Below are 13,440 nucleotides of genomic sequence, written 5' to 3' on the forward strand. Positions count from 1 at the left end.
AATTAAAGTGTACAGTGTACTGGAAGACAGATCTACAAAGAGACAATACTGGAAAACAAACAAAAACCCAACAAAACTCTTGACTGGACTCTTTTTGAAGCCTTGACTTTAGCCAAGACCAAATTTACAAATGGACAACTTTTGCTTTTCCATTACTTTAAATTACCGAGTGAAACCTTAAACTCGTTAAATGCTTGACATCGCCAATCAAGTGAGCAGCATTTTCCTCGTAGATAAAGAATCTTGTGTTTTGTAAACCAGTCGCTCACTGATGGCAATTGTATGGAATTTAAGTTTAAGGCAAAAAGTTGTAGTCCGTGTCCATCTTTGACACACTGTTTGATTAAATGTCACTCCAAACAACTTTCTAACTTTAAACTTCAGAGCTGTACCGTAATGCCTGCATTACCCTTGGAAGGTTTTATTGGTACACATGCAGGAATAATGACATGAAAGTTAGTTACTGAACAATAAAGCATTTATTTATTAATTTTTTTTGTCTGTCCGTAGTTCAAGTTTGTCATTCCCACCCAGTGAAGAGGTGGCAAATAGAGTGAAGGAATAAGAGGTAGAGCAAGTGTTCCATTCTCATTGTGATCAGCGTAAAAGCTCACTTTTACACACCAAGGGAATGGCCATGCAAAGAAGGCCGAAAAAAAAAAACGAAAGAAGAAAAAAAAAAACCCCACAGCAGCTTCTTTGTGGTGTTGCTAGCTTTTCCCTTATTCACAATCATAAATACTCCTAATTCACTGACTTAAAAGGTAGCACTACAGTGTAAACCAGAGGGGCAGCGAGTACTAGCCATGAACTGAGGCCCGGCAGTTATCGCCACCATCAATACCATCACCATCTCAGTCTCTTAACACTTGGGGGTGGGGAAACTGCCACATAACAAGGGCCTCTTGCTGTGTGCACATGGAGCTCTGCATAGGATGGTCTGAGAGAAACAATGATGGCTGCCCACCATGGACTTAAAAAAAAAATAAAAAAATTAGGATCTTGGTCCAGTACTCATGAAGATGACCAGGGGGAGGGGGGAACAAGGGGGGGGTGTCATCTTTGAGTACTGATAGGAGAGCGCAGAAACCTGAATGGTGGAGCACATCAGTCCTGGCCCAGTCAGCTTGCCCTGTGAGTTTTGTGTGCATGCGTGTCACACTGCATTAAAACAAACTAATCCAACCACTCTACCATTCATCTACACCGGGACAGGTTGGGACAGTGTCATCTTACATTTATAAAGAAAAAACAAAGCAAAGATATTTACATCTTCCAAACATAAATTATTTCCCTAACATACTGCCTGTGTAAGGCATAAAAAGATCTCTAAAACAAAAACAACCAGAATCAATAAGATAAGAAGGAACTGAGACGAGGAGGGGGTGGGGTTAAAAGGGTGGTTGAGGGGGGGGGAACAAAACAAAACACAGGAAAGAACAAATGCAAAAAAGAACACAAATTATTTAATGCAATAAGTCATGAGAACGATTTGCAAAATGGCACATAGAAGACGAAGCTGTGAGCTTGATTAGGCAAACCCCTGAACACCACCAGGCAGTAACAATGGCAGCACAGGAGCCAACTCTGTAATACCCAAAAAAAACACAATGCGGGGAGGGGCCCACTGCATGGATCAGATCTGTGCGACTCGACTTATCCAGAATATGACCTTTGACATTTCTTGCGTTTTGTCTCAGCTTCGGAGCCTCCCACACAGCCTGGCCCGCAACAACTGGAGCCCCTGCACTGATCAATCACACGTGGGCAGCAACCAGGTCAGACCTGATCCGAGCTGACCAGTAAGGCCCTAGTGTGGTAAAATTCACACTTTTCAATGAGCTACAGTATTGAAACGGATACAAACGGATATGCAAATATAGCTTTCAGTACAAGAACAGCATACACATTAACTGATGGTTTTGCAGATATAATTGAAAGTATGCATAAAATATGTCACAAACAAATAAAGGCTGGCTCTGTCTGCTTTAGAGAAAGAGTTAAAATAAGGATTTTTTGGAGGGGGACTGAACAAGATAAGAACAACAAATTGGGGTGAGTTCATATTTGTCGTACTGCATAACTGCTCACACAGGAAGCTTGGGAAGAGTGAATTAAAACCTCTCCAGTTGACCGTACAAGTTCATATCACCACTGCTGTCCAACTCCAGTGCTGTTGGGCTGCTGTCAGTCTTTGGGTCACCCCCTTTGTTGTGTGTGGGTGCATGAGTCTGTCATTCCAGTGAGTTTTCACAAAAAGGTAGGCCATAGGTTCGTTTGCTGAGAGGTCCCGCCTATCCCCGATGAGGCGGAGCCTGGAGTGACCACATCAGTCATCCAGGATGACCTTGACGAAACTGGCCACGTCTGTCTCTTTGGAGTCATGCAGGGTGAAAAATGGATGTTTCTGCATACATATAAATAGAAAATACATAATGTTTCAGAATGGCAGGAAAACATTCTACTTACAGCTCTCTTGTTATTTACATGTTAAATGCACATAATTTAACAGGTTTGTTGGGTTAAAAGAACAAGGCTGCCCTCTTGTGGACAAAAAAAAGAATGAGACACTGATCTTCATGGCAGGAATGCTAATGGCGGCAAAACTGCTTGTTACATGACAGGTGTTTAGAATTTTTGAGAAAGTGATCAAATATTTACAAACAACTAACCATCAATTCTGTATAAGCCGGTCGTTCATTGGGCTTCTTTCTTAAGCTGTAAAACAAAAGAAATGCAAAAGTGAGAAAAATAATAACAATTTTATACAAAAACTATACAAAAGAAGCACTAAAATGTGTGAGCATGGTCTCATGTCCTGTTACACACAGAAACACTCTCCTCCACCTCTTTCATTAAACCATTAAACAAACGGCAAACACTGACCCCTGCTGGATCTCAGTGTTTACTTCCTGTTTTTTTTTTTAAAGCACAAGGTAATGATTGCCATCTAAGGTGAAACTCACCACTGAGAGATGAAATCTACAAACTCTGGGGAGAAACGGTCAGCAGGCAACTGTGGAGAAGGTTCATCCACCACCTGTTTGAGCTGTTGGAAGGGAGTTCCCCATGACTCGTAGGGAAATTTCAAAATGGCCAGTTCAATCTAGGAAGAAAAGAAAGGAGAATTCAACAAATACTGTACTCATTACAGCTCAACTTCATGATTACATGTTACATGTACTGGTTTACTTTCATGTTTGCAGAAACTCAGCACATTTTGCAAAATGTCTTTCTACAGAATTTGAATTTTGCACAATTGGAAACTTTTATTACGCTCACTGGCCACTTCATTATGTACACCTGTTCAATTGCTCACCAATACAAATATCTAATCAGCCAATCACATGGCATCGGTGCATTCAGGCACGTAAACACTTCAAACCAAGCATCAGAACTGGATGGACATGGCTGTTGGTGCCAGACAGGCTGGTTTGAGTATTTAAGAAAACACTCCCGATCTATGGAACAAAAAAAAAAAAAAAAAAAAAATCCAGCAAGCATAAGACCATAGTGGAGGCCACTCCTGTCAGTTAAGAACAGGGAACTTAGGGTACAATTCACACAGGCACACCAAAATTGAGCAATAGAAGATTTCTACTTCATCATTCGATGGTAGGGTCAGAATTTGGAGGATCCTAAAAGTGTTGCACTGGATCCCTTTGAATCAACTGAGCAGCATTAAAATGCCACAAACCACCAGAGTATTGCTGCTGACCATTTTTATCCTGTTATGATCTTCTGATGCTTCTTCCAGCAGAATAACTTGACATGTCACAAAGCTAAAACCATCTCAAGTTGGTGGTTGAACAGGACAAATGGCTTCCACAGTCACCAAGTCTCAATCCAACAGAGCATGTTTGGTGCGTGGCGGAACGGGAGATTCATTTCAAGGATGCAGAGCTGGCAAATCTGCAATAACTGTGACGCCAACATGTCAAGACGAACAAAATTCTCAGAGGAATGTTTCCAGCACTTTGCTGAAAAATAAAAAAATGGTTTCATGCAACATAAAAAATTGATTTAAAAAAATTTTAATCAGCATTTGTCTTGAATTAGACCAATTTTTACTGAGAAGCCTGAGATGTATCCTTCATGTCAGAGCAATCAGATTTAGGAGTGAAAGTAAAAACGAGTTAATAAAAGTTCTAGCAATCTGTAAGCCATTTTATATATTAATTGAAACCACCATGAACTACTATTATCAGCCGAATGAAATGGAATCCGTGTGGCTCGGTTATCAAAAGCGTAACGGTCACCATGACTCAGCATTAGCTGGTAGCATTGTATCTCACCAAATGGTTAGTTACACAAATCAACCCGAGGAAGCCTGCCATTGTTTGCATATTCGTTCTCATGATTTCTGACAAGAAAATTGAGTTTATCATTTTATTTTTGTGACATATTAACTGCTCTGATTGACAGGACAATGGACAGATGATTACATAAAACTGAACCAACATTGTGAGTGTGGTGGTTGCCATCTGTGTGACTGGTGTGGATCCAAAATAAAGTCGAAGCAGCAGAGCACATAAAAGCATTCATCATCTAACAGAAAAAGGACGGTTTGCAACCTTTAAAAGTGGTTTTATCCGCATGCGAGTAAAAAGGTAAGTCAGTGGATGCTACGAGGCAGCACTACTTTTTGAAAACATTTCTTTGCGTGCAGGTAGAAAAGATTCAAATTTCCATGTACAGCTCCGCTCACCATTGTGATACCGAGGCTCCATATGTCCGACTTGACACTGTAGCCTTTCTGGTTGAGGTCAGGGTTGATCCGCTCAGGCTGAAAAAGAAAACATTAAGAACAGATAAGTGGTACAAATATTTGATCATTACTTTTCTATTTTTTTTTTTAATAAACAAATTTAAAAAATGAATCTCAAAGTCAGACATGAATTAGAATCATTGAACATTCTGAAGTATCCAAAATAGGAAAACTTTCAAGACTATTTCAAATAATGCTCTGGTTTTGTGAGCTGACATTTCAGGGAGGATGTCTGAAAGCTTAGACTGTTGGGCAGCAGAGGCTCTGACAGTCCTCACTCACCGCCATGTAGGGCTTGCAGCCTGCATCCATCGTTTTAGCCACTGAATCCACCAGGTGGCCACTAATGCCAAAGTCGCACATCTTCACTTGGCCCAAGGTGTTGATCAAAACATTGGAGGGCTTTACATCTGGTGAGAAACATAGTTAAGAGTGTAAGAGAGCACATACAAGACTAAAAATGATGAGAAAAATCTGTACATTTGTGATTTGATCTTTTGATTACCTCTGTGTATCACTGACAGGTTACGGTGCAGATGTTCTAATGCCTTTACAATCTGTAGAATAAATAACAAAATTTCAGAAAAAGAATATATATATATATATATATATATATTATGTGTTATGCTAGGGCAAAAGGATATGGTGATTTTCAAATGATTCATACCTAACATTTATTTGAACATAAAACATATCTGATATGGAAAATTTACAAACAGGAGGTTGCGTTATGCTCATTTACAATTTGATGCAAACAAGTTTGAAAAAAAGTTGTGCATTCTCCCACTGTGCTGCATAACTTTTAATGGTAGTGTTTGGTCTGTGTGTGTGTGTGTGTTGTGGAAACAAAGAGACCAAATTGTGTAGTTCTAAAAACAATAATGTCACAATAATGTAACAGTTCAGTGCCACGTTTATTGTGTTTGTTTTCATAATTCAACAAAGTTTCTCATGAGTCTTTTTAAAAGCTTCCTGAAGTCTTGCATAGCCCGTGCAGTGATTTCCACCACATAATCATATCTATTTTCAATGCAACACTGTGCTTTGCATAAACTTTATCACTCTTAAACTTCTCAGTTTTTTTTTTTTTTTAAAGGCTTCACAGCAATCAAACGAGGCTTATGCTCTGCAAAAAACACAAATTCAAATTTGCTGTTTAAACCATTTTCTTACTGTTGTATTTTTGGGGTTTTGCACACATCAAAGTTACGATTTTTTTCCAAATTGTACACATGCAGAAATGTAAAATGTTTGCAGAACTGGAGGGACTTGTGAGAATGTTCTGACAAACGCTTATCAGAGCATCCATACTGAGCATCTCAAACTGTAGCTCTGCCTGACTGGCGACCTCAAAGTGTGGCAAGATTCTAGAAAGTCTCTACGCCCAGCTGCTGTTCACCAGCAAAACCACAAACTGTCATTCTACTTATCTTCCTCTTAAAAAGAAAGTAAGCATTTGTTCTAGAGAAAAGGAAAGTGAGCTACTCCTTTAGAGTATTTGCATGCACATGTGCATCCACCTAATCTTAGTGATACTGGCTTTAAAATGTCGAGGACGTGACTTACTGCTACCGTGATCTTGCCCAAGATGTCCTCGGGAATAGTTCTGCCCTTCTCAATAACTTTCTTATAGAACTTATCCAAAGATGTGTCCATCAGTTCCATGCAGATCCAAACATCACCCTAAAAAACCCAAGAAGATGATCGACCATTAATAAGGTGAGAAACACACAGTGCACAGCACAGTCATACACGAATGACGTTTAAACACTAGCTTCACCTCTCTGAATAGGGCGCCATAGAAAGTCACAGTGAAGAAGCAGTCCACGGTCCTCATGGAAATGTCCAGGTCCATCAGCAGCCTCTTCTGCTCCAGAGTGTTGACTGTGGCACGGATCCTCTGGTGACACAAATATCATAGATTTGCAGTTTCAGCACCATTCAATTTAGCTTTATTTACATAGTGCCAAGGCTCCACAACAGTCACCTAAAGGTGCTTTACATTAAGGTAGAGATGGCACGATACCACTTTTTTATGTCCGATACCGATACCGATATCATAAATTTGGATATCTGCCGATACCGATATGAATCCGATATAATGTTTTTTAATCAACAAAACTGTTTTTTTTTTAATATCTTGCTGCATTTTGTATAAGTTCATACTCAAGTTTAAAACAACAACTACCCTAAAGCTATTCTGTTATACCTATATGCAAAAAAAAAAAATTTCATAGTTCAGCAATACTGATCAATCTAATAAACTTAAACCTACACCATCCTCCCTATTCTGGTATTTTAAAGAGTACTTAGCGTAAATATTAAGCAACCTAACTAATAGGGTTCCAACTCCCAGCAACAACAAAAATAAATAAATAAAAAATAGGGAACCACCCCTCACGCTCCACCTCATGATGCTTAATCAACGTAATCAACCTTAATTTGATGCAGTGTGAAAAAAAATGCACAGAAATCAATTATTTTTCAAGAAATATTAAATAGATTCAACATCTTTCTTCAACAAAATTGCAGACTGCACAGATGGTACCTTCCCAAAGGAAAAAGTACTATAGCTTACTAGGGTATATATATTAGACTTAATAGTCACTATATACAGTAATGGACTTCTATTCATTTTACATCAAATTAAAACTTTGGGTGTAAGATTCGGATAATTATTTATTAAAAGCTAGACATTTTAAATGAGAATAAGAAAGAAAAGTATGTCTTTGTGCCCCCTTTTCCCTGTTCATGCCCTATCGGCCCCCCTGGCTAAACTTTGCTAGATCCGCCCCTGCACAGTTACCAGCGTCAGCTACGTAGAAAAAGATCCTCGAGTAGAAAGTAATAATAAATAAATTCTAACAACAGCTTATCAAGCTTAAATGTGCTGCTGTTGTTCAGCCGATGGTTTCCTCTTTCTGGTGCAAAGTGGGCCAAAAACAAACCAGAGAGACGGACTCGCGACAGAAAAGCCGATCAGCTGATCATTAAGCAGTTTCATGATTGAAGTAGCAGCCAGAAGAAGCAGTCGCTCCATATATCGTTTGGTAAGCTTAACGCAGGAATGCTTTACAAACATTCAGAGATGGACTTACACACTTGCTTTACTTCTCTCGGGGATAACTTTGTCGGAGATGAAATGCCGGGTTGCTAGCGAAGCTCCACATGCTATCCAGACCACCGACAGGTCCCGCATGCCACAGCCGCTCTATCACGTGATGCATACTGCTCCGACGTGCTAACGTTCTGAGGTGAGTTACGGCGTGTTGCAAGTTTTGTGAGGTGCTTTCGTGATATTTAATGGATCGGATTAAATTTTTTATTTTTCTCCGATATCCGATCCAGTAATTTAGGTCAGTATCGGACCGATACCGATACGTAATATCGGATCGGTCCATCTCTACATTAAGGTACAGACCCAACAGTGTCTGACAGAAAATCCCAACAAGACTCGCTACAAGCAAGCACTCTGAAATGGTGATAAGGAAAATGTCCCTTTTAACAGGATGAAACCTTCAGAAGAACCAGGCACAGGGAGGGGTAGCCATTGACTGTGACTGGTTGGAGGATGAGGGAAAAAGAGATGGGACAAAACCCAAACTCAGGGAGCCAGAAGACAAAACTGCAATGGCATGCTGCAATGGTGCATAAACACAGGTAAGTGGAGAAGTGCTCAGTACATCACATGAAGTCCTGCAGCAGGCTGACTCTATACCAGCATACATAAGGGGTGGTTAAGGGTCACTTGATCAAGACCTAATTATAAGCTTTATCAAAAATGAAAGTTTTAACTCCAACCTTAAAAATAGAGAGCGTGTCCATCTCCCGAATCCAAACTGGGAGCTGGATCCATAGGAGAGGGGCCAGATAGCTGAAAGCTCTGCCTCCCATTCTACTTTTAGAAAAGTAAGCCTGCAGTCTCAAAGCAAAGTGCTCTGTTGGGGTAACATGATACTATGAGGTCTTTAAGATATGACACGGCCTGATTATTCAAGACCTAAGGAAAAGGATATCAAATTCAATTCTTGATTTAACAAGGAGCCAATGAAGGGAAGCCAATATGGGAGAAATCTGTAATAAATGCATGAACTCGGGCAGGTATAGCTTAAATCAAATTGTCCATGGCGCTCCTTATATCTACATTGCCCCTCAAACATTGAGTCACTGAGTTGGAAGGCTCCAAGTGTTTACAAGCTGAGGTCATATACCGGATACATCTATCACTTATATTAGCATTTTAAAAACACAGTGCATTTACAGAGATGATAAATCAGGTAGCCAGAGTAGTAGCTTTGCAGCCTACCTTGACAGCCATGATAACACCACTGGGCACATGTTTCATCTTGTCCACCACACCATATGCTCCCCTCCCCAGCTCTTCAATCTGCTCCAAGTCATCTGCCTTCACGACAAAGTTCTAGACCAAGAAGTGAAAAGTTGTGACATTGCATGTATTTAGCTCAGGAAAAATCAATAGAATTGCATGTTTCTGAGGAACACAGAGCCAGCTTTACCTTATCTCCAATTTTGACACAAGTTATAGAGTCAAGAGCTCGAGGGGGCCTGCAGGAAAACAGGAAATAAATAAGCAGCAGCAATTGTATGCTCAGTTGTAATGTAACTGAGATTTATCAATCTATTTGAGCCAACTTTGAGAAGCATGGCTCACTATCTCAATATTAAAAAATAGCCTTACGCTGTTACTTCTGGTGGTGGCGTTGCAAAAACTTCTTTGGCCAGCTTCAGCCCATGGCTTTTCTTCCTCCCTTAAAGCAAAACCATTAAAACAAATGAATAAAACATTGCCATCTCAGTACGTGGTGATCAAGAAAACTGTATGCAGTAGAAACCACAAGTTGTATAATTAGCAGTCCTTCCAGTGGAGCAATTATTCATCTCTTCTTGCAAAACTTAAAAGGCTATTTGGCACTGAGTGTAAAGCTGCCATCGTCTGCACAACAAAATATGAAAATTGAGGTTCAGAATACTTCGTTTCAACTACTGCCTTTTTATTAATAATCCACATTTGCTTATTGATATGTTTTTTTTTTAATTCCTTTTCTGTTCTCATAGTAAAGAGCACTTTAAAAGTCAATCACTTTGCTGTAGCCTTCAGCTTACGCAAACTAAAGCAAATGACCTGTTATCTAACTGGAGATTAGGTGTGCCCAAAGCTAAGGCCCTTCCATAGAGAGAAGGTGGACTAAATGACTAATCAGCACTGGTATGATGACTCAAATGAAGCGGGGGAGTGAGGGGTACAGTGGAATCAAGCCTTCCTTCCTGGCGTGTTTTGCGTGTTTAACCAATACAATCATTCCTTTTTTTCTTTACAAAAACAAATTCAAGTTCTTTGTACATTTTTTTGTTGTGTGGAGAGCAAACTATGGTCCAAACTCTGCAGCTGTGGGAGGTTCCTCTTCTAGTTCCCTGACAGCCACCCATTCATAAACACAGTTTACCAGCAGCCTCTGAGACTTCCCACAAGAGGCTGTGAGTCTCTGCCAGAATGACACAGCTACCGAGCTTACGAGGAACAACAAGGGCAGGAAAATAGCTTTCGACTCCTCTTGACACTTGTGTCGAGCATGCTCGCTCTTGTTCCAGGCTTGAGAGGAGAAACAGAAGACCTTGTTTACTTTTATCTGCGTGTGCTGGGACTGCGAGGCCATAGTTTCGCCCACTAGGATGTGACGTAATTGTTCTAACCATAGTTCAGAGAAACTAGTTCAATGTGCAAGTAAGTCACCTTCAGTTTTAGAAAGGAAAAACAGCAACAATTGGCGAAAACTTTGATTTTTTAGCTGTCGTTGTTACTTGCTTTCGCTGACTGAGTCACACCACTACAGTGTGGAGGAAGTATGTTTGGGTAAACCCCTCCTTTGGTAGCTCAAGCTGGAAGGGAAGTGAACTTTCTACAACGATTCTATAGCCAACCAATGAAACCTAGACACATCCATTTTGTGCTGCAACCCTAAAATAAGCCTGCAGTGTCTGGACAGACTACAGTAGTCTCATGTGGTAGGGAGAGATTGAGTGTGATTTACTCACACATGCTCGGTCAAAAATAGATTTTGCATTTCCTCTGCGTGGGATAAAGCGCGAGCACTCACAGTCTTCTGATGACCTGACAAATAAGACAAGCCTGTCCCCATGCAACAAAATTAGGGCAACATTACTGACAGATCTCAAATACCAAAGCTGATTTTAAGCTTTCGAATGCATTTAACAATGACCTCCTGCAGCAGGCGAAAAACTACCTAAGCAATAAGATATATGTGCATGTTGTAGTTTGAGTTATGTGGGAGTTATGTGCAGTGACGTTTCAGTGGCTTTGGAATATGATCTCCTGTCAGGTAGTCGTCCTGTTTGGGGACACAGCATGTGGTGTGCGGTGTGACCCTGTAGCAACCATAGGGCAGTGGGATATGAGTCACAGCCAGTCAGACGGGACACATCCGCTTAAACACTCAAAAACTGTCAGGACCCTTTGGGAAATATGAGGTCATTTCAGTTGGCTCGCTTGTTGTCCCTGTTGCAAACTGAGCCTCAGAGGACACAATAGTGCCATGACAATAAACACAGTCAAAGTATATCAAGCTGCACGTGGAATTAAAAAAAAAAAAAAAAATTATGGAAACAGACATTTTCTCAGAAATGCTCTGAATAGAGAGTGTTTCTAGGGAGGAAAAAATCCTAGTGCTTACCCAGAAACTTGTGCCTTTTTCAGAAGTAAACCATAAAAGGAACCATGCCAGTGTCTGCACTAAAGACTTGCTTTATAAGCAATTATTAGACGTATTCTGCATTATTTTTTTTTGTTCATACACAGGAAGATGTTCATTCAGGTCAACCACTACAAACAGTATATTGAATTCTTAGAAATCCAGTGATGTTCAGTGGAAAATACCCAGAGAACAGCAATGCTATACATAATGTGAACAAGAATTTCTGGATTGTGCATGGGATCAAAGTGCCAATAGCTGTGCAGCGAGTCACCATCAGGAAGTTCCAGCCTTAGAGTGGGTCCATATAAAGACAATGATGACTCATGCCCAGATAATCTTCCACACAACCCTATCAGTGTGTTAGAGAGAACCCAATCTCCAAACATGCCTCCACAATGCCATGCAGTGCTCTTAGACCCACACCGCCACTGACCGGGGAAAGTACAACTCCTTGTAGTGGCCAAAAGAAAGGAAAAAAAATCCTTCCACAACCCGCTTTGCACGCAGTAATAAGAGTACAGAACCTGTGTAGCAGCTATCTGCTTGCAGCAAATGAACTGTCAACAGACTGCTGCAAGTCAAAACATGCTATAGTAGGCCAAAGGCTGAGACTGTCTGAATAGCACCCAGACAATCTAACCCGGCCGTCTCAAAAACACCGAGCACTCCCAGTCTTGGTAACGCTAACGCGATAGTGTAATAACACAAGCGGTCAACTTGAGATGTAAATTGACATCATCGGTATGATCATCATCACGCACTGTGTGACGCAGAGGAAGAACCTTGACTTTTTTTTTCCCCAAGGTGTGTGTTTTTTTTGTTTGTGATACTGGCCCTGGATGCTTAGCCTCGCCGCCTGCTTTAAAAAGAAAAGAATTTCCACAGCGAGGGGGGAAAACTCCACAAACACACGCACAAAAAAATACAAAAGGTATTTTCACGGACGCGAGGCTAAAAATACCTTTTGCGCTAACAGACTGACCAAAACAAAAGGAGACGAAAAATAGATGATTCATAAGTCAGGAGAGAGGAGGGGGGTACTAAAAATATAAACACCTGTAATCCCAGTGTGCTCTACTTTACAGAAACACGGGAGGTAAGCGCAGCGTTGTGATTTCCAGCTGAGAGGCAAGTTTGGCGAAAGTCCTTTTTTGTTTTAAAAAAAATGCTGTTAGCTAACCACAACACGGGAAGTTAAACGAAGCGACGCGGTGGTATTCTTTTAGCCATAATACTAATCACATAAAGTATAGAGTGGAAGCGCCTTCAATATGTTAGTGATGAATACGCTACCACGAGATACCAGGATGTCAGGAGTGGGTATAACGATAGGAAGCTGAAGAAGAGACCTGCTGGCTAGCTTCTTTTCCCTCTTCTCATACATGCAGCTCTCCACCTGGTAAGGTTACATTTCCTATACAAAGCTAGCTAAAATACTTCCCCACAAACTGCCCGTCGGCGTTTCCAATAAATGCACGGCTATTTATTTACTTAAGTATTTTTTTAAAGAGAGCAAAACAAAGACACTTACCTCCTTTGGACAGAGACATTTCCCCTTCGCTTTGATGAGGGGGAAGGGAAGCACAAAGACTTTTGCCTTTCTTTTTTTTTTTTTTTTTACTCCCTCCCTCCCTGCATTTACTCTTACACCCGCTCAGTATATCGCTGGCTTGTGTTGCAAGAGCTAGCAGCGATTAAAAATGAGTCGCCTCGTCTTCGTGCAAGCTTTGCGCTTCAATCGCCAGCTTTTAAGATCCAAAATCGGTTAGCAGACGAATGCACAACTTTAAATAAAGTCGCAGAGTTCGCGTTAGTTTGCTAACAAAACCTGCAGGGTGGCCAAAGTCTGACAGCTGAAGGTTCCGATGACGTACGTCCGGCCGCGCGCAAAGCATCACGAGGACTGTAGTTTCCAGGCAATTTCCCGGTAATCTAAGACCC

The 13,440-nt window shown here is 40.8% G+C and overlaps 1 protein-coding gene across 1 annotated transcript; it reads right to left on the minus strand.

Moving 5' to 3' along the window:
- Window positions 1-460: 460 nt before the first annotated feature.
- Window positions 461-13,378, minus strand: LOC146576234 (dual specificity mitogen-activated protein kinase kinase 6-like). Its single transcript, XM_085271339.1, has 12 exons — window positions 13,031-13,378; window positions 9,468-9,537; window positions 9,286-9,334; window positions 9,075-9,188; window positions 6,549-6,668; window positions 6,335-6,451; window positions 5,274-5,325; window positions 5,051-5,178; window positions 4,709-4,786; window positions 2,967-3,106; window positions 2,673-2,718; window positions 461-2,407 (listed from the first exon to the last, which is right to left on the minus strand). Exons 1-12 carry the CDS (start codon window positions 13,047-13,049, stop codon window positions 2,330-2,332), a joined length of 1,011 nt encoding a protein of 336 aa, XP_085127465.1. The 5' UTR covers window positions 13,050-13,378; the 3' UTR covers window positions 461-2,329.
- Between the last annotated feature and the right edge of the window lie 62 nt (window positions 13,379-13,440).

This window comes from Mchenga conophoros, linkage group LG4 (assembly GCF_057382185.1).
Source record: "Mchenga conophoros isolate Kocher_MC1m ecotype Shallow Benthic linkage group LG4, M_conophoros_male_GT1.1, whole genome shotgun sequence".
NCBI classification, from domain to species: Eukaryota; Metazoa; Chordata; class Actinopteri; order Cichliformes; family Cichlidae; genus Mchenga; species Mchenga conophoros.